The sequence below is a fragment of the Bemisia tabaci genome, chromosome 1 (assembly GCF_918797505.1).
Source record: "Bemisia tabaci chromosome 1, PGI_BMITA_v3".
NCBI lineage: Eukaryota > Metazoa > Arthropoda > Insecta > Hemiptera > Aleyrodidae > Bemisia > Bemisia tabaci.
This window is the reverse complement of record NC_092793.1, coordinates 48,698,699-48,725,182: the sequence shown is the minus strand read 5'-3', so window position 1 is coordinate 48,725,182 and position 26,484 is coordinate 48,698,699. Positions and strand designations below refer to the sequence as shown.

Here is a 26,484-nt window from a genome sequence, read left to right as displayed (position 1 = left end):
TCGTTTTCTGATTTTGAATCATAATGTAAACGGGATAATAATTGAAGGGTGAAATTTCAATCTGATAACTGAAAATCAGAAAAACAATTTTTTTCATCCTTAATTATCAACGGTAATGTCTTAATTTCACGGCCGTCATAAAGTATCGGATACACCTCGAACAACCCTGGTAAAAATTGGCAGTAGAATCTGTGTTCCAAAATACCATAGACCTACAGCCGACTGTAAGATTTCCAATAGCTTCTATAGCCGGCAACACAATTTCTTATAGCCTTTCATAGCCGATGGTGATTAAGCAACAGCCTGACGATAAAGTGTATACCAAATGTTACTAATTACGGATGCTAGGACTTCGTGAGTTTTTGGACTACCGCTCTCTTTTTGGGCCGTAGTATCTTGATTTATTTTGCGAGGAAAGCTCCGTACTTTTGAAGGATGCCTGCCATTCCTAATATGTTGGAGCGCCTTCAATTTCGTACGATACTGTGCAATACCTCTGGTGTGAAATAGTTGCTTCAAGCGCCGTGGTACGCTGCGGCGCGGCGGGCGGGCAGCCAGCGCGAAACGCGCATTGGCGCCTACAAACCTAACAGGGATACTTCACGCATTGCGCAATGCGTGAAGTATCCCTGTTAGGTTTGTAGGCGCCAGTGCGCCGCCGCTCCGTTTTGTGTTAGGCTCTAATAATTAATCTCGTGGAGTCAGCGTTGTTCAACTCATGACTTTGAAATGTTTGCACACTCTGAATGGATTATTCTCATGTTAATTGATGAAAACAAATATGTATTAAAGGAAAATATAATGTGCATTTTGTAAATATTAAGGTGATTCCGTACAAACTTAAGGATTTCCAAAGCACACGAATAACTACACAATTTCTTATAGCCTTTTATAGACGATGGCGAAAAAGCAACAGCCAGGCGATAAAGTGTAAAGCCCGGCGATAGGAACTATAGCCCGGCTGTATAATTTTTTATCGCTTCGTGTAGCCCGGCTGTATGATTTTTTCCACTTTCTACAGCCAGCTATATGATTGTCTATCGCCTTCTTCAGTCGGCTTTAAGAACTCCTATGGTATTTTGAAACGCAGCTCCTATCGCCAATTTTTACTAGGGAAGTCAAACTTTACCACACAGCCAGGCATATTCGGAACACATCCTGCAATTAGGAACTACAATTTTTGGCTCAGTTTAAAATCATCGTAAATTCCATTACTTCTCGTATGCTCATAAGTGTTTATACGGATGAGTCAAAAATTGTGGTCCTTCATCGCAATATCGACGGTGAAACTACCAAACCACGTATCTCGGTTTGCGACGTCGCAGACTTCCTGTCATACTTTATTTTTTAAATGAAAAACTACTTAACGTCCAGTCTTGAAAATTTCTGTGATTTTTCCTCTTCGCGCGGAAAAAATTCTGTGAAAATTTCGAGGAATGATATTGATTTGGTCTACTTCAAAAAAATAAAATGCGAGCGTAGATTTTTAAACAACCCAAACGAGATACGTGGTTTGGTAGTTTCACCGTCGAATATGTAGTCTATAATTGCCAAATGTAATCCATTTGCAGATCGCGTCGCGTGTTCTCCGGCAAATAAAGTTTGTGTCATTCTACGCGACGTCACAATTGCTGTACTGCGCGTGTTATATCCAACAAACAAACCTGAATGCCAAACCCAGCTTTTATGGCACATTAAAAATACCAAAGAACAGCAAACGCTTTCATGAGGATGGTCCAGCCCATCAAAAATAGCGTGTGACTCACTAAGACCGCAACCAGGCATGCTGGGACGCGGGAAATTCAAATTGCCGTAATTAAAGCTCTAAGGTCCCTATTCTTCTACGGAACTATTTTAGAGGAAGGCTGCAGAAAACTAAAGACTGAATTTTGAATACGGAATGACCATTTCTGCTATTATTTTAGAAACAACGCCTGTGCCCATATTTTCCCTATACAGATTGATGCTTTTATGGTTGAGTCAGACATAGTTTTTCTCTATTGCAGAAGACACTTCAATTTCCATAAACTTCCAATGAAAAAAAAAAAAAAAAACCGGCGAAGTAAATTTGACAACGCCGGGTGAGGTCATAAGACCCGCTGATTCCGGTAGAAGCCGTCTGATTATAGTTCCTTGCGTCCTCTTATGAGAAACCTAAACCAATCAGCGAACAGCACTTACATGACAACACTCTCCCTGTAAGGGTACCCTACTCTAGGCGCAGCATGCGATCACGCGATTCCCGGTGGCTGTTGAGCGGTGAGTGCACCTGGTGTCTGGTGAGATCGGAGCGCGAAAAAATTTACGACACCGTCCATCGCGTTGTCTTTTTCACGGTAGAGTCCGCTGAAAGTCAGTGAAAATTCGGGGGATCCTCCGCCGGTGCGACAACGATGCGTTGCGGTGCAAGTGCAGGGCGCGCGCATTGGCTGCGTTCGAGTCAAGTGCAAGGACGGGACGGACCGGCGAGACACGCTCCTTCTCGTGAGAGCAGTTGTCTCATGAAATATGGCGGCTAATGAGATAGGTTTTTTTTTAGTGCACCTTTACAACGAGGCTGTGAGAGGTTTTTACGAGCCGTGGTGGATGATATACCACGATTTATGCGAGAGTACCACGGCATATCACTTTTATTAACTGGACCGAGTTTAACAGAAAGGAACTAAGCCACATCAGCTATTGCCGAATTTAACTGGGCAATACAATTTTTTACGAGAGAACGTTTGTGCGGATTCCTTTGAAATTTTTAAGGAATTTGCCTCAAACTACAGAGAATTTTCACTGCAATTCGCACGAGAATCCGCAGGGCCGTTTTCATGTAAAAAATTAAATTGCCCAATTAAATTCGGCAATAGCTGATGTGGCTTGGTTCCTTTCTGTTTAACGCGGTCCAACTCTGCCTATCCCAGAGAGGTAACTACGTAAGCCACTGACAAAAATTTCCATTTAAAAAAAAAAAAAAAAAAAAATACGCCTAACGGAAGAACATACATTTTTCATGTAAGTTTATTTTGACTCCAGGCACCTTAAAACGCCTCGAAATGATGAAATTTCAACTTTTTTTCTTTTTTCTTTCTTGGACGATGACAATACTTCCTCTACCCGCGAGGGAAGCGAGAAAGTAAAAATTGAAATTTTTCTACAAAGGTAAATTTTTGTGGTGGAACATTGTTTTCTCTCAATTCCAAGAAATGTTACTTTTTAACGATTATTTTTAGTGAAATTACAGTGGCGAGACTCTTATTTATTAACTCCATCTATTTAGATAGAGTTTTCCAAAATGCCATGTAAGTTTGGAGAGGGTGAAAACCTGAGTGATGCTGCGTAACGGAGGAAGGGGACATGTAATTCCGGAATTCAGCATGAAGTAATTTACAAACGACCCCTTTTTTCCGACCAAACCCGTTTCACTCGGTATCCTTTCGCTGACCCGACCGCAGTCTATCTGGATCAAGTTTAAAAGAACGGAGCCAATATTGTTGGCAAGCGAGGGGTGTGCTCGTACGTTGCTTGGAAGAACTCCATAAGCATCACTATGCAGTTCGTTCCTTTCTCTGAATTGATTTCACTAGTAGGAAACTCAAGTGGAAACCAATGAGTGGCGAAGCGTTGATCATCAGCTATCGATATTTTTCCATTTGAAGCTACGGTAGAGAATCGATTATTAAGGTATACCCTGATAATCGATCCTTTCCCATGAAGTTAAATGGTAGATCAATCGATTCATCGCTACTTATCAGTGGCGTGGCGTGAATTGCGATATATCGATTGTTATGCCATTGAAACCTATGAAAAAATAACGATTATCAGGGTGTTCACAGCGAACACCTTAGTAATCGATTCTTTACCATAGCTTCAAATGGCGAGATATCGATAATCGATTTTTCACGCCACGCCACTGCTACTTATTGCCATTGGGACTAATTACTCATTTGGTTCCTTTCTCTTTAGTGATTTGACTCTGTTTGAATTCAGAATTGGGGAACCATATGCTATTCAAGGTTGAAAGTTAAAAAATTAACGAAGATTAATCCAGCAAATTTGATTTTTTTTTTGTCAGATAAAATGAAGTTTTAAAGGCTTATCAAAATTAAAATTTTGGAACAAAAAAATGTTTTTAAGAAATAAAGAAGAAATATCACAACATTCAGACCCCTTAAGCGCCCCCCCCCCCCCCCCTCGTTCCCCAAATTGGTTTCTATTTACTAAACTCGATTCCTTTGCAATATTCATCCTTGCTCATGTGAACGATACTCCTGTCTCGCTGAGAAGACGTTGAAAACTTACGTTCCTTGCTTCTATCTTTCCTAACGACGAATCCCGGTATCCGATGACATAAAGCGAGTCATTAATCATCAAAACCGAGACCCAATTTGCTGTCCGGCTACAGTGGAACGAGTCAATACGAGCGGTCGGACATAATGTTGAAATAAGAGATTATATTAACACAAAACATAGTGGTTTGAATGTCGTTTTTCATGAAATTTCCTTACGAAGCGCCCCTTTAAAATTTCCGCACGACAGAATAAACATAAAAATTTACGATTTTAGTTAAAAATTTCAAGTTTGACTTTTCCACGTTGGCTTGTTCCAGTGTGCGGCGAGACCACAACAGCATTACATGGTCCCGAGCGCACCGGGTGAAGCTCTAATTTCCCGATAAAATTGAGAATCATAACGAGAAAAGCGCGGGAAAGCTGGGAAATTTCCGACGGACTGGCAATGTGCCGATAAACGTCAAACGTGAATCTGTGCCAATCGAAAAGCAATACGAGCATCAAGGCCGCTTATTCGGCTGTCCTAGGCCTGTAGACATTGACTTTGGCTCCCGGTGTTTTTGTGTTACACCGGTGCGGTGTTACTCCTGATGGGTACGTTTCCGGGTTCGGAAAAACACCCGTTGAGTATGTTGCACGTTGCCAAATTTATCCTGATTGAACAAAGATTTTCTGGAGAACGCGTAAATAATTTTTTTTGATTTTTCGAAAATTTATTTCATAAATTTATATCAAGGCCACTTTTTTTTAAATTTAACTCAAAATAATATTTTGTTTATGGTCGACCCAACTTGATAAAAATCTCTTCTACCGAAAGTTTTGCTTCCATGGAATTAGGTGGCTTTTTCCGTGAATGGACCTATGAAGCGTTCTTGTCTCATGGTAGCTTGGCCGTCAACAAGATGGGGCACAATCAACGTCTTTCGCCTCAAAAATTGGCATAATCTGAAATATCCAACTTAGAGAGAATTTGAGAAACCGTGGAAAATTACAAACATTTGTGAAAAAATTGGGGTAACACGGACCTCGGGGTCAAACATTTTAGAATCAACGGCCATTCTCAAGCCGAAAATTTGAAGTTGACAAATATTTTTAAACGTTGCAAAAGACTTTGGACAATTGAGTGATATGTCATCAGGGGCCTTTTCGATTGCTTCATGTACTTTTTGGGAGCTAGATAAGATTCCTGGCTCAAACGACGAAAAGTATCTTGCGTGCTGCTTCGCAGCAGACACGCTACAGCGGGGTTAATGAACCTGGTGTCTAATTTTTGACTTCAAATCGACCACTTTTGGATTTCACCCTTGCGCCTGCCAAAATGTGCAATTGATTGCAACTGGAAAGGCTTCACAAGCATAGTAGAGGAAGTTTTGGTTCCTACGTAGATACTAGAAAATCAATTTAAAATCCAAAATATTACTTTCAAAGTTGATCATCTGCGTGAATCCGAATTTCTAATTAAAAACTAGAATTGGCACACAAAGCTGAGTCAATTTACATGCCAACTACCTCTAAAAAGTTGCGCGGAAACTTACAGTTACAGTGCAATCGCCTCAAAAAAGTGAGAGATCCTGGAGAGTGGAATTTAACTGGACTCTTTACCCTCTTCTGATAAGACTGCGCACAAAACCTACCAATAAGGGAATAATTTTGTGTCCTCGTTTCAAAACCAAAAACAACTTCATTTCGTCGAAAATATCGTGGATTCTGCAAGCAATTTTTAGCAAAAGGTCCACGCGACTAGAAAATACTGGGTAAAAAAGAAGGTGCCTCAAGCTAAAATCGTGCCCTTATAATTTCGAGGATCAAAATTGAGTTCGGGCCAGCTAGGCAGCTAAATCTAACTTCACGACAAAGCGTAAAGTATCACGGAAACCTGAAGGCGCACGTCTAGGAATGCTCTCAAAATGACCCCACGACTTAACTTCTATTGTACACCATCCCAATGTAATTGAACGTTTTAGCCACGTGTATTTGACTTGCTTCCATTAAAATGCTACACATCATTCTTAATTGAAGTGGTAACAATAATTTTTCATCTGAATAAAATTTGAATCTCGAAAATTACAACTGTATGACATATTTTAATCTCACGACTTGAGACGCTGAGCTTTGGCGTTACTACCGAATTGATACCTGGGTTTATGTACGACGATATGAAAACAGAGCGTTCGCAACAATATTTGTTTATCAAAATTTTCCAGGGGTCAAAAATTTCCCGGGAAAGTAGATTTTAGCCGGGCCCGAAAAAATTCTCACTTAGATTTCTACGCCGAACAACCAAAATCGAGCCCAAATCCCTTGATCATAATGTAATCTATACATGGATCTACTCGAGAAAATGAGCTTTTTAATAGGACGTATTTCTATCAAACGGAACTATGTACATTATGACATGAGCCCTGTTATGAATGTATTCTCATGGGTCTCAGGGCTCATGTCTTAATGCACATAGTTCCGTTTGATAGAAATACGTCCAATAGATCCGCGCCACGAAAGCTCATCTGCTCCACTCTGTTGTGGCGAGTGAATTGAACCCAAGCCCCGACCTTTTCCTTGGTGATCTTGGGGATATTGCGTGTCACTTGGCAACAAAAGCCGATAAAAAAGAAAAAGAAAAAAAAAGATATTCTCGAGGCCCGGGAAGTTCTGCAAAGACACGGCCGTTACACGAATCCCAATGCAAATCCACTGCCTCGCTGTCCATTAACAACTAACTTTCAAGCCGAGTATTGCAAGTGTTTTAGTTACGAGTGGCGGAGTCTTGGGTTGAATACCTATCGAGTGCACTCGAATCCAGCTCTTTAGTAGCACAATGTCATCGTTACTGAGCGAGCAGGCGCACAGTATGCAAAAAGGGGTCAAATGATGTGCGGTATTTAATTTTTAAATGCGTTCTCTGAAAATGGTTAAACAAATTTTTTCTAAAAATTTTTTTTAAAAAAAAGAACTAGGGAACTATTCCCCCTGACCGCTTCGCGGCCTATCCTCTGAGGTGCTTCGCGCCTTAGGCGTTGTGAGTCACTCTAATGATTTTGTTATAGAATATAATTGTTTTAGGTTGTTCAAATGAGTTTTTTTTATAATTTTAAGAATGGTAACGGTGTCATTGATGACGTAAAAAAATACGGGGATGAAAATCATCTGAGTAAAAAAAATGTTTCGGTCGTTAAAATTTTAGGTGCACAATCTTAGAATAAGCAGTGGTCAGCACTGATATCAATTTCCATGAACACTGAACTGCCATCCATAAGGCTAACATCAAAGGCACTCGCATCTCCATCTTTTTGACATTGATAGAGTATTATTTGGCACAGACCTCAGTGTCAGATCTATTCCAAAGGCAAGTGCCATTTGTCGTTTTTTTCCAGACATTTAGCTTAATTTCACACGTATTTCCGGATTAATATTTCTGATGCGCAAGCGAGCGATATTCCTTCCACAGCAGATCTGAGGATACTTAGGTACTCGGCGAAACTCATTCAAGAGCAACGGCTTAGAAGTTTCGTTTGTTTATTGTTGGAGACCACAGTGGCAACTATTGTTGCCGGAATTTCCATCATCGTGGCGTTGAATCAAGTTTCAAGAACAGAAGAATTAGGGCCTCATCCGCGAAATCGGCAACCTCGATCACTGCTAAGTCAGCAAATCGATCCGTAGTATTTCAGATACGATTTATTTGTGGTAACTCTCGAGGTGGGTTGTCAGTTTCGATCGAAAATACCGCTAAATTTTAAGGAGGGATGCTTCGATGTGACAGCATTGGCTCGGATATGTCGGTAACCGAGGGTAAACATGCAAATTCCAATCCGACCAACAGAACTCACGTTGCGCATAAGACGGAGGCTTTACAAAGCGCGCCCATGATAGCTTCTTTATTTTGAATCGCTGAGAGTGTGGGTGGTAGATTGAGGTTCGCTGGAAGAACAGATTTGACTTTGAAATTAAACAGACCCAAAGAAACAGAGGGCAGAGGCGGGGAAAAGGGGAGATAGAGAGAGGATGAACTTATTCGTAACATTGTCTCATCACGGAAAAAAGAATCGTCGCATCTAATTGTAACATGGGATCATTTCGGATTTCAGGTCCTACCTAATCCTCTGATCGTAGTCACGTATGAAACTTTTATGATAAAAATATTTTCGATTATTATTCAACAATGCTGCATTGCTGTCGTAACCATTTTTATATTGTTCATACCCACTAGAACAGATATGCAATGAATGCACTAGTCAGTTAGATGAGAGCGTCAGTAGGCAAAGGTAGTCATGTAAAACGGTAATTTTAAAATAACTCAATCGAGCTCCATCCATTACTGTCCTTTAGCGAATAATCGTTTTTCTTCAAAACCTCGTCCTTTGTGATGGAAAAGCTAAGTAAAGACTTTTCCTGTGTTGCAGGGAAAAGGGGGAGGGGGCACAGTAAGGACCAGGACGAGGGTACTTTGCCCCACTATTGAAGCTTTCCAGTTTTGCCAACGATGATTGAACCCGTGGTTCCGAGTCTTTAAAATATGTTGCTTGCGAGCCCAAATCACGCAATTACACAACATCGTTAGTAACAATCAGTTGCTAAGATTCTACAATCCATCTCCTGCATGGAAATGTTTCGGCCTTCAGTTTTTCAAGAATAGGTCGAGGTGGCAATTTGGCGTGGACAGAGCTTTTTGCATTCAAACTTCTCAAATGATGGCCGCGGGTCAAGATGCTATGGTACGATCGAATTGGACTATCGCGAGTGCCAAACAAGATAAAACACGAAGGGCTATCTTAAAGCACTTTCACTATGCCACCAAGTTAGTCGACCGTTCCTCATCTTTTTCCTTGTAGACCTTTCCTTCTGCACCTAGTGCAAGTGCACGCATACTTTCACTCTCAATTTAACGCCGCGACGTCGCCGAACACCGGAAGCAGGGACGATATATTTACAGAGACGCAGAACTCACAAGAATTCCTGTCCATCTCATTCTCATGACTATTACTTCCATCAATAATTGTGCGAAACTGTAGGTGGGAAACTAGAGAGGTCAGAAATGTACATATTGCCTTTTGTTACAAATTGAATCAGTGTGAACGAAAACACACCAACTCGTAACTCAAAAATGCTCAATTTTCATGAAAGACAGTCAATTTTCATAAAGCAGGTCATTGAAGTTAGCGCATCTGTCTCAACTTGCACCTTTTAAGTGTCCTCAAGTACTTGCTTTTTGGCATCAAACATATTTTTCTTAGACTAACTTCTTCACCTACTCTGCAGTTTTGCCCTGGTAAAAATTGGCAGTAGAATCTGTGTTCCAAAATACCATAGACCTACAGCCGGCTGTAAGATTTCCAATAGCTTCTATAGCCGGCAACACAATTTCTTATAGCCTTATATAGCCGATGGCGATGAAGCAACAGCCTGGCGATAAAGTGTATGCTAAACATACGTACGGATACTAGGACTTAGTGAGTTTTTGGACTACCGCTCTCTTTTTGAGCCGTAGTATCTTGATTTATTTTGCGAGGAAAGCTCCGTACTTTTGAAGGATGCCTGCCATTCCTAATATGTTGGAGCGCCTTCAATTTCGTATGATACTGTGCAATACTTCTGGTGTGAAATAGTTGCTTCAAGCGCCGTGGTACGCTGCGGCGGGCGGGCAGCCAGCGCGAAACGCGCATTGGCGCCTACAAACCTAACAGGGATACTTTACGCATTGCGCAATGCGTGAAGTATCCTGTTAGGTTTGTAGGCGCCAGTGCGCCGCCGCTCTGCTTTGTGTTAGGCTCTAATATTTAATCTCGTGGAGTCAGCGTTTTTCAACTCATGACTTTGAAATGTTTGCACACTCTGTATGGATTATTCTCATTTTAATTGATGAAAAAACATTTGTAGCACAGGAAAATATAATGTGCATTCTGTAAATATTAAGGTGATTCCGTACAAACTTAAGGATTTACAAAGCACACGAATTTCTACACAATTTCTCATAGCCTTTTATAGCCGATGGCGAAAAAGCAACAGCCAGGCGATAAAGTGTAAAGCCCGGCGATAGGAACTATAGCCCGGCTGTATAATTTTTTATCGCTTCGTGTAGCCCGGCTGTATGATTTTTTCCACTTTCTACAGCCAGCAATATGATTGTCTATCGCCTTCTTCAGTCGGCTATAAGAACTCCTATGGTATTTTGAAACGCAGCTCCTATCGCCAATTTTTACCAGGGTGTGTGTGTCAAATTATTATTATTTTTATTTTTTCGAGTTGGTGTATTTTCGTTCTAACTGAGAATCGCTGGAGGAGACCCTCCTCCCTGTAAAGGAGAGGTTATCACATGGCTAGTCGGTCAAAATTCGACTAAACTCTTGGTCTCTCTTTGCTTTAAGTATATTGAAATGTATCAATATTCCCTAATTTTAGTTAGAATGTAGAGTTTTTTAATAAGTCTACGATCAAAACACCACTGCCGCTGCGATTAAAGCTGACAACTAGAATTGATACTTTGGGAAGTTGGGTTTTAGATGTTGCGCACAAAATGTGTGGATCACCGGTGTTAGAATAGAAGGAAAATTTGGAATGCGAGGATGGACTGTATCAATTAGTCCAAATTTGCACGCTCTCCCATGATATAAAAAGGAAAACGGTGCACACATCAGAGTAGGTCGTCAATTATGGAATATTTGCATAGTTGCACGCAACACGAAGCTATCCCACAAATGAGGAAGCTCTGTTCCATTTGCGTCAGGCAAAGAATGATGCATGTTGACGATGGAGCTAGGAAAACACTTACCCCGATGGCTGGGTTTCAAAATTTCTGCTCTTATTTTATATTTTAAGAACTCACATTTTCATTTGAATGATCAGGGATTAATTACTTAAAAGACGAGTTAAGTCAAGGTCTCAATCCAAAACTTCACATTTTTTTTTTTGATCGAGTGCGTAGGCATCACGTTACGCGCGTCGCTGAAAGGGTAAGTATGAGAAGATTGAGTGCCTTCAGTTTTTTAGTTATGCTATAAGCACATCTGCAAAGCACGAATAGTTGCACGAAACGCCTTACAGAGTACATCGTTGTCGTCGCGCCATCTCGCTTTTGTTATCATGCATCTCGCGACGAATCTCTGGGACGAAGTTCTTTAAAAAAAATAGACTAAACTGATAAAAAAAAAAAAAAAAAAAAAAAAAAAAAAAAAAAAAAAAAAAACTGGTCACATTTAGGAAAACATGACTTAAAAGAAGTTCTGACCTTAAGTATTATTGTTAGCCACACAGTTGAAATGAGTGGAATAGCGCATTATCTTTTATCACAATTCGGGGTTGCCATTTTTAATTTCAAAAACGACGCAGCACGCTTATTGGTTCAGGATATAGACGTCCGAAATTCTTGAAAGGAATACAAGTGAAACAATAGAATCTCTTGATAATTACTTGAAGAAAAGAAACGCGGATAATTTAGGATTTAGGCGCCCCTGCGATTGGCTCCCCACTCCACACAGTGGATCGAGTCAATGGGAGAGGTCGGACAAAATTTGGGATTTTAAAAAGTTTATGACTCCATTAAATCAGAACTTTGAGATTCTAAAAGTGATTCCATTGGTTTCCTCGTGACATTTTCTTCTAGAACCACCCCTCCAAATTAAAAATGTTAAGTTCTAAACATCAAAATGTGCAGTTTTGGTCACAAATTATATGTCCGACCTCTCTGATTGACTAGATCCACTGTGCGCCAGTGCGTACTTATTGTGCCCCTCGAGACACGTCTGTCTTAGTTTGATCAAGACGTGACTTGGTTCCTTCCTGTTAAACTTAGTCTGAATGATCTCGTACCGAGCGCTTTTCTCAGGCAAATCAGGGGTGGGACAGGCAGGCTAGAGCACACCAAAAAATCTAGAAATGCCGGTCAAAATTTTGAACGCGTTTAGCAGAAAGGAACCGAGCCACATCAGCTGTTGCCAAATTTAACAGGGCACTTTAATTTTTTACAAAAGAACGTTTGTGCGAAAATTCACCGTTTGCACAAAAATCCGCACAACCGTTTTTGTGTAAACAATGAAATTGCCCAGTTACATCTGGGAATGGTTGATGTCGCTTGGTTCCTTTCGGCTTAACACGGACCATTTAGGGTGAAAATAAAGTACAAGAAAAATACACTATAAAACTTGTACACTTGTAAGACAAGCATGGGCGGAAATGGGGAGAGCGGGCAGGGGGCCTGTCCCCTCTTCACAATTTTGCTCGGCCCCTACCAAAAATTGTCAAGGACCCAAGCTGCTATAATTAGCTTTGAGGTAAAAGGCATAGGGAATGTAATAAATATGAGCTTAATCCTAATATAATCGATCAAAGATGTCAGAAGATGAAAATTTCTCGCAAAGAGAGCAGTTTCCTCCGAGTAAGGAACGTGGAATGTAGTTTGACTGTATCCAGTTGTGGTTTTCCGCGCATTTTAGCGCAATATACTTGTTTTCATAAGAGTTAAATTAAGATGAATTAAATTAAAACCCACAGTAAGATATGATATTTTAAAAACAAGTCAGCGAAATTTCTGTCATCTGTAATCATTTAATTTGTCATTGAGAATGGCTTAAAATTGCTCTCAAGACGTTCCAATTTTCAAAAATTTTTGGGGGGAGGCCCCCTTTCTGCAGCTGACCCCCATTGGCCCAAGTTCTATATCCTTCTAGTGCCCCTACAGAAAATTTCTAGTTCCGCCCATGATGACAAGGCTAAATATGGAAAATAAGCACAGCCAGAGCGTTTCGGTCAGATCACATGCCCTCTCTCAATTGGAACAAGAGCTACAAATTTAAAAAAATTAGAGGAACCAAAAAAGAACACGAACATGCAACTGATCGAGTGTAATTGGCCCAAAATGTCCTGACTGTGTTTATTTTCCTTTAGCCTGGTTATACTCATTTTCTTCCCCCAATGTATTTTTCTTGTGTTTTATTGTTGCGTCGGGCTATTGTGTTGCGTCCCTATCGTAATTTAGAATGATTTTGAACCGATCAGTCTTCTTCGCACGGCAGAAAATTAAAAAAAAGCAGCGAAAATAGTACATGGTATTCCCGGTTACTTTTCAGGTCCCGGTCCGCCCCCAGGGGAAAGACCCTGATTCTCCCAGATACCCTCCACTTCCCGATGAATTTCCGCAACAATTCCCATTTTCAAAGGTCCCGCAGACACCAGGGTTGCGACAGAATTTAGAAAATAAAATTCCCAGACATTTCCCTTACACATTTCGGCGAAATTCCCTGACAATTGACGATGTGACGGATGGTTAAGAAGGCATAATTGAAAATAGTTTTCAGGCAAAATTTGTTGTTCGAAACCTCAAACCCAATCTAGAAAGCAAATAAAGGTAATTTAACAAATTTTCCCTGACACTTTCGTCATTTTCCCTGACATTTCCAGGTTTTCCCCGACTTTTGAAATTCCCTGACATTTCCTGGTTTTCCCTGAATTTTTAAAATTCCCTGACATTTCCCGGTTTTCCCTGACTGTGGCAACCCTGAGACACCGTAAAGAGTCTAAAAAGAGTGGATCTTACCTGCCGAAAGAGAAGGGTCAAATAGGGCCGAAGTTAAGGACGGGAACCTCGTGGTGGATGAAAACAAACAATGGAACGAGAGCGCGGTCAGACGGAACTCGCGGTAGTCGCGGTCGCGTAGGTCATGATCCAAGGAACGCGCGAGAGGCTGAGGAGAGGAGTGGCACGGCGGCGTGGTGTGCTGGGCCTACTCGGGAAGCCGGCCCCGGCGGGGCATCGTGTCCCGACGCCCGTCGGGGACCTGCGCAGTGCTCCCGCGCAGATCAACGGCAGCAACCCCCCTAACCCCCCTCGCAGCTCAGGACCTCATCCGAGAATGCCCCAGGGAGCGTTGCCAACTCACGCGGATCCTCGGACCAGAGACTTCGAAAATCGAAATATATTAACGGTCGCAGGAAATTCGTCAAATCAGGCATTTTGTCAAATGCCTAGGCAAATACCTAGTCAAATAATCTTATTTGGATTGAAATTCTGATTATTTTGCTAATTTTAGACAAAATAATTATTCTCTCAAGTTAATGAGGAGTTCCTGTAAAAATTGGCATCATACAATTGTAAATAAATTAAACCTAGTCCTCAAACGAGCTTAATTCTCGGATTTTACTGGAGTCAAGACAATGCGCTTAAGTGCGCTCCAGCTAGAATTTTATTTAGCAAATGGATTGTTTTTCTACGAGGATTAAAATAAACGAGTGGCACGGAATATAACAAAAGAATATGAACTATGCAAAACGATAATCCGGGTATCGGAACTTGGCTGTAAGAATGTGACGGAAGATTTAAATGGAGATAGCCTTCATACATGCTTGGCTTGTCGATTTCCAGAACTGTATTTACAAATGGGTCGTTTTTCACGAGTATTAAAAATAAACAAGTGGCACAGAATATAACAAAAGAATATGAACTATGCAAAACGATAATCCGGGTATCGGAACTTGGCTGATTTGAAAACGCCTTCAAATGCGGCGTGATACCTCACGCATTCCGGAGAGTTCAAATAGTTGTATCATTGCGCCGTAAGAATGTGACGGAAGATTACAATTGAAATAGCCTTCATGCACGCTGGCCTTTTCGATTTCCGTTAACATTTTTGCAGTCATGAATGCGCTTAAGTGCGCTTCAGCTAGAATTGTATTTAGCAAATGGGTGGTTTTATAGGAGGATTATAATTAAACAAGAGGTTAGAAATGGAAACAAAATAATATGAACTATGCAAAACGATTATTCCGATAACGGAAATTGGCTGATTTGAAAACGCCTTCAAATGCGGCGTGATACCTCACGCATTCCGGAGAGTTCAAATAGTTGTATCATTGCGCCTTAGAAATGCGACGGAAGATTACAATGGAAATAGCCTTCATGCAGGCTCGGCACATCCCATCTCCGGCCCTGGTACCAGTTTTAAGATCCGGACCCCAGGCACGGAGAGGGGGGGGGGGGTCCGAGGGGCATCCCCCGAGAAATTTTAGAATTTATACGACTAATCGGACGCATTTTGAAGCTTCCATAAAGAATTTTTCCATCAATTTCTGCGGAATAATTATGTTTTTTTTTCTACTTTCAGCACAAAATACTTGCGAATTGTTGCATTCAAAACATCTGGAAAATTTTTATTTTTTTTTTTTGGGGGGGGGGGGTGGGCATATGATACTATTTTCAGTTCTAAGAGGGCCAGGCCCCCCTGGACTCCCCCTTCGTTTGTCTATGGCAAGGGAGTTGAGCCATGAGCCATTGAAGTCGAGGATGCCCAGACTGGAGACTCTTAGCATCTGACGACGGAAGAAAATGAAACGCAGTTACTAAAAATATCCCTCTTTACTGAAAATCTTGAAAATAGATAGAAATTTTCCAGGAAGTATACTTCTTTGAAAATTTAAGAAGAATTCTACAGTGCCCCAGCGTGTTTCTGAAAATCTATTCACCTTTTGCGAAATTTTAAGGGTAAATTTTTCACTTTTTCTTACGAAACAAGGGTTGCATGTGAATTCGTAGTGGTTTTTCACGGGTAACACGGGCCCCCTCCGGGACCAATAATTGGCCCCGGTGCCAGGGATCCAGTATCCCCCCCCCCCTTGTGGCGGGCCTGCTCCTAGCGGCCGTTTTATCAAATAAAAACACCTATGACGGTTGTGACATCGAAACTTCATGACAGCATATTATCGAAATATTGCGGTTAGAAAACGCATCTTGTTTATGTAAAATCAAAAAATGCATTGTTTATTAAACTAAATTGCTTTTCGCGCCAACCAGCAGCGGCAGCGACCGCACTGTGTTAGACGCAATGCGTGAAGTATTCCCGCACTCTTGTAGGCGCTAATTTGCTTGTCGCGCCGACCAGCGACCGCGTTGTTTTAGGCGCATTGCGTGAAATATTCCTGCAGTCTTGTAGGCGCTCTTATGTTCGCGGCGACTGCATTGTGTTTAGAACAATACGTGAAGTATTCCTGCGGTCTTGAAGCAGGACCCCTTAGTGAAATAATAGGCACTGTTCTATTGGAAATGTTCTTCCTTACCATAGTGAGAACAATTGTTTCTTCTCGCTAACTCGCCGTTTTTAAGCAAGATTTCGCGAGAAAAGCGCGATTTCAAGCAAAATTCGACCTTCTAGCCGCAGAGAAAGACTACCGCGACATCTCATAAACCAGAAGTCACAAATTAATAAATGTATGCATATCCTATTAGGAACACTTTACAGTGTTCCTAATAGGAAATTGTGTGCTTTTTGCCTCTTTCTAAGAGTTCCGATGATATTTTTCCGTAGGATGGATTGTTTTTGAGATATAGGCGAAAAACCGGTCGCCGGCGGCGTATTTTGGCCCCTCCGTCGGCCTTTTTTCAAGATGGTGGCCTTAGCGGACAGCCGATTTCAGTAAACTCTTAATACGTTGGTGTGGTGACCGATTGCAACAATTGCACCATGTTACCGCAGAGAAACCTTATACACATTGATTTTCCCAGAAAAATACTAAATTGACTGGACTATGCTGCCGACTGGCCTGAGATCTGGTAAACTCTTTGAGTACCTCCATACTCTTGAAGTACTTCAAATTGATACAGTAAGTTCACCGGAGTTACTTTTTTTTCGGGGGGGGGGAGGGGGGATTTGGAACTGTGAGATTTGTATGCTCTCATATTTTACTGCTTTGAAAGAGAATGGCCATAAAAATGAATCTACAAAGAAATGACTTGTTAACCTATGATTTTGCAATTTCTTTCCTTCTCTCTATAAAAGTATAGTAAGTTTCTTTTGTTTTATTTTTCAAATAAATTCTAATATTTAAAACAGGAATCAGAAGAATGAGGCAAAAAGTCGATTGTGATGAAAAATAATGTATTAAAACATTTAGATTTACAGTAATGAAAATAAAATATAAAAATAACTGCTGGAGGTTTTTATAATTCAACTACTTAAAGGTAGTTTTTTCACAAACCTCACTAATAGAAGTCAACTGGTTCAAAAGCATACCTGAGGAACAAAAGGACTTAAAGAAAAAGAAACTACTAAACTCCAAAAAATTCGTCAGTCCACTTAGTGAATTTCTAAATTCACTAAAAATAACCTAGAAATGCGTAAGATTCCCTGCACTTTTCCTGAAAAAGTTTGAACTCTAATCACAATGGTGACATAAAAGGCAATGCTGATGGAAATTCTAATTTCTAACAAAAGAATGAGAAATCAGCAACACATTGTGTTACAATTTGGATGAGAAAACTGATCGATTGCTTTTCTCTTCCTTTCTTGGAAGTGCATTGATGTTTTTAGGACATGCAGATAAAAAAGAAATATCTTATAGGTAATGAGCAATATTAGAAATCGCCATCTAATGTATGGATATGTACTGATTTCATTATTTCTCTCTTGTAGTTGACGAAGGGGATCTTAGGAAAAATCAATGAAGAACCAACACGCTCGACTAAACCGGTGCAATTTAGGCAACTTTTTTAGTTTATATGGATTACACTTAGCAATTGGAAACTACTGTTCCTCGTTCAATTCACAAACAATGTAAGGGCCATCAGTTTTTCTAGGAAGATTGGTGCTCCTGTGAGTTAGCCAGAAACAGTAGTTCCTAATTTCAAGCTTTCTGACACTCAATTTAACAAGTCAAACCTCAAAGCAAAGGATAAATTGCACAGAGATTATCATAAAAGGCGCTAAATGTATAAATAGCGGATGTGTGGTTTGGGTATTTTGAGAAAATTGCAATTTAAGTTTTCAAAGCTCTACGTTTAGAAACCATTTAAACCAAAAATATTCTGCTTGGATTTCTTCTAAGGAGCAAACTCTTGGGTTAAACATACTTTTTAGACATTTTCGTTAAAGTTAAAAGTGAATGCGTTACAGACATTTTTAGAAAATGTTACGACTGTCGAATTTACAGACAAATTTTTTTAAGCAATTTAGAGTTAACTTTTGAAAGGCACAAATATTGCACCCAAGAGATGAGCACTAATTAGAGTTTTACTAATTTTATATAAAGAAAAAACAAGACTTTCAGTAACTTCTTGAGAGAAAGGGAACAAACAAAAGTCTTTTAAAATTATGAAAAATAACTAATATCAGTCTTCTAAAATGATAGAGAGAAATTATCTATCAGTCCTCTAAAATAATAAAAAAAAATGATTAGTCTTCCTAGTGGAAAAAAAAAATTCAGCAAAGGTCAATCATCTAAAAACAGGCAGCAAGTGAGTTAGTGAGTACACAATGTCGAATGGTACCACATGTAAATGAGCTGCCTAATACAAGGTGATTTTGGAAGGAATTCTAAAATTCAACATCTATGTTTTGGGATAAAACATGTGTTTTTTTATTCATTTTTCACCACAGAATTGAGCTTAGAGTTTGAAAATTGGCGCAAATATTTTTTAAGGTACGGAGATTTTAAAATTCCATTATCTGCAAAAATGGTTGATGTAAACATTCACTTTTTTTACAGATACCGCCTCACGTGTGTAGCTCACATTACAAAAAATTGTCTCTGACATGAAAGAACTTATATCCTTTGTGCTGTTTCAGTGGATCTATCATTTTATTTTTTCATAGGAAAACTGTCGTAAGAATTTGTCCAAAAATTTTGGTGTTTTTCCTCACAAGAGTTAAGAATAATTGTTGGCAATTACAGTCAAATTCATGTGACACTTTTCCAATGAAACATTAAATGCTGGTGACAAATACTGAAATGATGCAATCAAGATACGTTCCTTTCCATTCTTTCAAGTTCACACTTTTTCATCCGCTAAATTCAGAGTGACAAAAAAAAAAAAAAAAAAAAAAAAAAAAAAATCAATTAAAAGTGAGGCAAGATAGCCTTCCTGTTAGAAGATCAGAACCTAGGAACTCAGATGATAATGATATACGGAATTGAGCTGATAATCACATTCTGTAGAATTTCCTGCAGCATTATTCTTATCTTTCGATTTCACTTTTAACCTCAAGAATATTCTCTTCTAAAAACTGAAACCAGAAAAGTTCAAACAATAAGAACACACGAGAATTAAGAGTTTATCGACTGCCATTGGAGAAAAAAATAAGCGTGCTCCCTACGCAGATCGTTTAAAAACTTGCGTCCGCGGCCTTTGTTAGGGATAGGATTACTAATAGATCCATCTCCACCAATGCTGCCAAAACTAATAGGATCAATGCTCAAGTTAGCCATATTTTGAGACACATCACAAACACTTGGAATGGGTTCAGCAGCTCTGCAGCTGCTTGGAACACTGCTGCCAACTTTTGGCTCAGGTTGGGAACTAGCAGCAACATTATTACAGGGAGCTCGACCACGGCCTTTGGGAAACATTCGTGAAGGCTTCACTGTTCCTTTCACCAGAGCAGAAGTTTCCTCGAGAGCATTAACGTCAATTCTCTGTTCATCTGTCTCTTTTGATTTTAGATTTGGAGGAACTTGCTGAGAGAAAGGAGGTGCACATGATGGCCCAGCTGAAAGTTCAGAAATAGTTTTCGGTTTCCTCAAGGGCTGATTTTTGTCCTGAAAGAAAAAAATATTATTAGGAATGATGGTGAGTTAGCCATAGACCAAAAATTGAGAAGAAGTGAGAATTCTGATATTTTCAGCTAGAGAATCCAATGTTTGTCAAAAGCATGATTTCTATAATAGCTGAAGTTTCTTATGATCTGACGAAATCACTGAAGTTCCCTTTATTGACTCTGAGCTCTATTGGGCAAGACTATTTTTTTCTTCTGAGTTCAGCTGACTCTTCAGCACAAATTCAGATTTGTAATTGATAATACTTAGATTTTCAATCTCATTAGGTTCTTTCATTTCTCTGTAGCTTTGAAGTTCCACACCAAGAACTAATTGATGCAATAAAATAATAATTTAAAACCAGGATATGCAAAACAAGTGCTTAAAAATTCTTCAATTTTTATGTTGAAATGTTCAGGTTTGAAGTATTGTCCCATGCATAAAGGGAAAAATGCATTTGAGAGATAACGACACCCCCCCCCCCCCACATAATTAGAGGTGCAGGGACAGGGGTCAAGCTGAGATATTCAAAATGCAACCATCGTTTAATGATACATTGTTTGAAATAGTAAAAAAATCTGAGATTTTTGCAAAAAAAAAAAAAAAAAAAAAAAAACCTACCTACCTGTTTCTGTCTATTACCATTTCAAATCTGCCACCTGTTAAACTTTTAAAACGTTTAACTTTATTTGACCACTATTTTGAGATGGCAATGAACACCTGTGGTTTCTGCAAAAAGTCTGACATTTTTACGCTCTTCCCAACTATGCATCTTAAAATGAAAAGCATTAGGAGGCTTCATATTTTTTAGACAGCCCCACCCTAATATCTCTACTAAGAATTTATCATCCATTAAAAACTCAAATTTCGATTTTTCAGCCCAACCTGTCAAAATCACCTAAGAAAAATATTTTTCTACACGGTAAAATATCTTTCCTCAACAATGATCACATTAACACAACATGAGCATTAACATCATACAGGAGCTGTTGAAGGTAAAATTTGCAACAGGAGCTCATTTTTTTAAAATTTTGTACGTTGTCACCAAACCTTCTTGGTGGAGATGAGATGTAAATTGAAGCGACTTTATCAGAAAGGAACCAACACATATTTGCTAAAAAATTGAGTTAGGAATCTTTTTGGGTTCCGCTAGTTGTATATTTCCTCCTGCTTAAAACTCCAAGTCGGGGGAAAAAAAAAAAAAAATTTAGTCTGTTAAAAGAGGGGTAAAAGTTTATTTTCTACATTGAGTCTCATGGAGAAATAAAACTTGAAACTCCTTTTTCTCAGTTTCAACTTTATGCAGGTTGGCTCCTTTTGGATAAACTCGGTCTAATTGAAAAAAGAGAACTTATATGGATACTCACGACAGGGACAGAGGTATTTGAGGTGGATGGCTTGGCATCTTCTAATGTATTGTGTCGTCTGCGTTCTTCCATGTAGTACTTCTTACGTTCTGCTTTTGGAGCTCCTATCAATGGAATAAGGACCTTTTCCTCCTTGATTTTTTCTTGAATTATGGCATTGATTGAGACAGGATTCTAAAATTTGACCAGTAAAAAGAATTTTAAAACAAATTTTGACAGAGAAAAATTAAAAAGACCATTTTTTTTTTTTTTTTATTTACTTATAAAAATGAGTTTGCCTGCTTTGGTGCCTCTGCACAAAATGAAAAATGGCAGTCATCATGTATTCAGTTCCTCAGATGAACATAAACAACAAAAACTTTTTCTTAATGGATATGGATATTCTCTTATGTTTCACATCAGGATTGAGAAAAGGAGGTATTTTCTTACCATTACTTAATTTTCTAAATGTTTGAGAAACTAAGTCCTATGTCTACGCTATTATGGATTTTGAGCAAAGAAGTTAAACTTTAAGAGTCTCATTTGATGCAAATACAGGGTGTCTACATTAATCAGATAGTGAACATATGACAATTTGGCTTATGTGTGGAAACTTTATAAAAGATGTTTTTACGTAAATAATTATGTATAATGATTCAAAACTTATGCATCCCTCTTGCGAATGTAAAAATTTAGCTCAAAGGAAGGAAAATAATCTGAAAGAAAATCCAGAATTGCAATTAATGAACTTCCAGAAAATACTCTCCAATTTTTAGAAATTTACTGTTGGGAATGAGTTTGCGGCATTAAATAGTATGTGTGCAAATCAGGTATTAATCAACTTTTAATAAAATTACAATACATTCCTCTTATCATCAATTTGGGCATATGTTGAACTTAGCTCTTGAAGATTCTATGAGCTCTTTTAAAAATATCAGCTCCACAAATTGGCAAAAATCAGAGCTGACTGGGTTAAAGTGTAAACATTACCTACTCGATCATTGAAGTTCCTAATCATGCCACAATCTCTTCTCACTGCAAAGAGCCTTTCACTTATTATGGGCAGTAAAAAATCCTTTGAGGAATCAGTTCTAACCAGTCTATTTCACATTTTTTCCCTCTTTGCCATCTATCTAGTACCACTTACAATGATTTGCACCACTGAAACAATGGATTTAGTATTCTTTTTATCATTTATTTATTTATTTTTCTTCTTTGCTCTATCCCATGCAAGCGAAGTCACACCTGATTTTTAGGAGTGAACATCACAAAAATAATTTAAAAGGAGAGTTTTGTTTAGAATGATAAGGAGAGTAGCATATCAATGGTAAAAAAGCGAAGCAACATATCTCTATTGAAAGAGAAGTGAACCTCCACTTCAGGCATACCTGAGGCAGATTCCAGTCTTCATCACATTCTACATCCGGAATATCACTGAGAGGAATTACAGTGTTATTCTCAAAAGCAGGATTCCTCTCTACTTGGTACCTCATAAGATCACCTTTGATTCGATCTTCACATTCTTCCATGTGATACTGGAACAATTAATAATAATTAAGTATACATTCTTTGGAGTCTTTCTGTATTCATAGGGTACAATACAGGTTTATCTATTAGTATCTTGGTAAGTAGTCAATATAACTAGGTACTGCGGATACAATTTTGTTTCAGTGAATCTTAAGTTTGACCAGGGGTGCACAACATTTCTGACCATGACCACCATCTCAATGAAATGAAGGAATCTATAGGAGAATGGGAAAGAAGGGTGGAATCCCATCAAATTTCATTGATCTTTTTCAATTATCACAGCGTTTTAGCAAGGTCCAATTTGTTAAGGAAAAAAGATTTAGTTTATTTCTTTCTTTCTTCTTTCCTGTCTTGCAAGAAACTGATTTTGAATTGAGGGACTTGGAGGACAAGGCTCATGAGTAAGTGCAGTTTTTGAAAAAAATGAGATAGGTATTAATGATTTCAAGTGAAACTAGTCTTAATTCATGTTCTGTGAAAAATTTGCTCGAATGTTCAAGTTTTTGAGCATCAAAAAGTCAGTTTGAACTTACTTTCCGCCATAAAGATCCATGTAATTTCGAAACTTCGAACACATATTTCTCGAAATAGCAAAAACTGCACATATACGCCTCATCTTCCAAACTCCTCAATTTTGGTTGAAAATGGGGAGAAGCTTGAATCTCCCTACACTCTTTAGTTTGACGACAGTAGGATGAAGATACACTGAAGGAAAATTACACCGAGAAAACAAGCTCGTAACTAGATGATGGGATGAAGCGCTTGTGTCTGATGAGAGAAAAAAAAGGAGTGTTTCAGATGAAAAATGAAGAGGCATTCAAGAAAAAATGGAGTAATCTGCCATTTTGAATAAAACTTATCTTGTGATGTACTTTTAAACGACTGCTGGACTTATTCTTTTGCCTATATTTTTAAGTTTTCAGTTTATTTTGGACAGGAGTCATACAATTTTCCAAAATTTAAATGCACATTTCTTGACATCACAAAAGAGTGTTCTAGCTCCTAGCACTGTGGAAAGAGCCTGGCTGCCCTGTAGGAACAGCATTCTGGGTCCAGAAATGTGGTACTGGGCCTTAAAGTTTGGGAACACTTACCTAAGTAAAACAAGTTGAGCAAGGTTTCCGCTATACCCATTTACTATACTCATTTTTACCAAGGCCAAATACTCATTTAGGTGACACTGCCAATTAAACCAAAGTTGATCAAATAATACTCACTTCCCACTCCACATCCGGGACAATATGAGCAGAGTTGTAGAGACAAGCTTTCATTGCTAGCTCTGGGTGTTCCTTTTCGTATTTAAGACGGCAATCCGGATGTGCTTAAGCATTTTGAAACGACGGAACCTGTGCGATTGATCATATGGGCAAGTGAGCAGCTGCTCTGAATTCAACATTGATACAATTGGAGTAGACATTTTGGTTGGAAGAATCTGCACTCCTGAAAGTAATTTTACAATTGAGTCAAGGTTATTATTATTATTTTAAAACTTAAAATGCAGTGACAAACAGTACTTAACCAGTACTTACTTACACTTTGATGGTGACAATTCAAAACAACATACTTATCTCCATTGCTGTGTTTCAAAATCTCTGCTCCTCTTTTATTTTCGCTAGGAAGAATAAGTCATTTTTATGACTTAAAATGTCTACAAGTTATTTCGCTAACATAGAAGGAAAACCAAGGAAGTTTTCAAGAAATTACGTCGACAAGTTTTTCATAGAAAAAATCAAATACGACTGGAAGTCTGTCACATCCCAAATGGAGATATCTGGTTAGGCACTTAGGCCTGTTTTTCAGCAAGTACATAGGACATTACTGTGACGGGATTTTGTAATTTACTCCCTGAATTCTTATATTAGGAATTACTGATGCCCCCCCCCCCCCCCCCTCCAAATGGACATCTTGGAAGGCAACTAGGATCCAAATGCAGGTCAGTAAATATTAAAAACATATTCATCCGTTAAGTCTGAAAAAGAACAATAAATTATGTTCAGTGCATACCTACTTAATACGGCTGTTTGGTTACAACAATAATGCTTCGTGAGAGGTAACTTTTTGGCAAATGTAAGGAGCTGAAATCATGTAAGTATTGTAGATATCTAGATATAATTTAAAAGGCTATGGTTTTCTGAACATATCAATTAGGAATGGCCAACTGATAAAATGAATTCTCATCTCTAAAATTGGTCAAAGCAGGAACTTTCTCTTTGGTCCATGACATCAAAACAAACCATGATGGATTGTTCAGAGACAGCTAGCTTGGTGCATGCATCTTGGAAAGTTTCAAAATATAAGTGCTACTGTCAGGGCTGTCTTGCGAATACTAGGAAACCTCCTCATTGGCATAGAGAAAAAAAAGGAGGTGTTTGCATTTTGGGCATCTTGGAATATTTTGATGACTTGATGACGTAGGTGGGTACAGCTGGGTACAGGGACGTCCCCTTCACACTGTACCCACCTACGTCATCAAGTCATCAAAAAATTCCAAGATGCCCGAAATGCAAACACCTCCTTTTTTTTCTCTATGCCTCATTGGTGCCCTCCTTACACTTAGGACCCTTTAGAGGGTACTCTACGTAGAGCACAGAGCTGTACCCCAGAAATTCTTTTTCAAAAAAACCTCCAGACGGCCTATTTCCATGCTCTTTGAGTGAAGCAAATACATAAACAATGAATTGTTCATTTTCCAAGTACTTGTTGACTCCTCAGAGGTCAAAATAGATTCTTGCATGAGACCTCTTTGAAAAGTTTAAATGAGGTCCTGAGAGGTTTGGTGATATTTCTTGGAAAAGAGCAGAATGAAATCGCTACATAGAAAAGTGAATGGAGGAATAGCTCTGATCCCCTCCAGACCAATTCCGTCTCTGTACGCATCCTCAATGCACAAAATTGGTTCTAATAAAACCCCAAAATTTAGGGGCGCTACAATGGCCAAATAACTTTCATTCTTGATGGTGTACACATTAACAGGTATGTAATTTGGAGGAGACTCAACTTACCACAGACAAATGATGAGTAAGTAACACAAATCTCTGAACCACGAATTCACTGGCGCGAAGAAAAAGGGAGAAGCAAGCAAATAGGATGGCACAAACAGAACTATTATGAAAATAATCACAGCCAATGTAATCTTTCAAATTATTTTTGATACATGCACTTTTAAAAATCAGGTGTCACTTTGCTTGAGTAGGGTAGAGCACAGGCACAGAGAAAATATCTTGGATGATGATAACAAGGATCTAGCAGTAGATTAGATCTTTAGATGATGGCAGGGACAAGTTCTAGAAAGTTCTTGTGGTCCCTGCTCCCTGATAAGAGTCAAATATAAATCTTGAGAGTGTTGCAGTTACAGACCAGGATAACGTGAAATATAAACAAACAAGCATGGGCCAGCGACGAGTTGCGAAGATCTTGCGCGAGGTTGCAGCACTAATCTCATGCGTGGCTATTACCCGCCAAATTCAAATCAACAATAAACCTCGGCCGTTCTTCCCTCTCCTCATGTCAACTTTCCACATCTTGTCAGCCAGATGCAAGGAATTCCGGATTCATATTTTAATAAGTTGATTGCGAAACTGCGAAAACGCATATCTCGATTTGCGACTTTAAAGACTTCCTGTCACAATTTTTTTCTTGAATGTAAAAAAACACACCGTCATTTCTTGCGTCTCTTCGAGATACATGTTTTTGCACTCTCACTAGTTAATTTGTCAATTAGTGCTGAGTAGAAAGGTATAAATTTTAGACACAAGAGAGCACAATAGATATTGGACAATGAATTCATTGCCACCTAACACCGATGAAGTTGCAAACAGGAGGTG

At 39.0% G+C, this 26,484-nt stretch overlaps 1 protein-coding gene across 1 annotated transcript; it reads right to left on the bottom strand.

Annotated features, from left to right (window-relative positions):
- Positions 1-17,117: 17,117 nt before the first annotated feature.
- LOC109038918 (uncharacterized) lies at positions 17,118-26,011 on the bottom strand. Its single transcript, XM_019054189.2, has 5 exons — positions 25,663-26,011; positions 23,878-24,100; positions 22,522-22,668; positions 21,155-21,328; positions 17,118-19,790 (listed from the first exon to the last, which is right to left on the bottom strand). Exons 2-5 carry the CDS (start codon positions 23,929-23,931, stop codon positions 19,299-19,301), a joined length of 867 nt encoding a protein of 288 aa, XP_018909734.2. The 5' UTR covers positions 23,932-24,100; positions 25,663-26,011; the 3' UTR covers positions 17,118-19,298.
- Between the last annotated feature and the right edge of the window lie 473 nt (positions 26,012-26,484).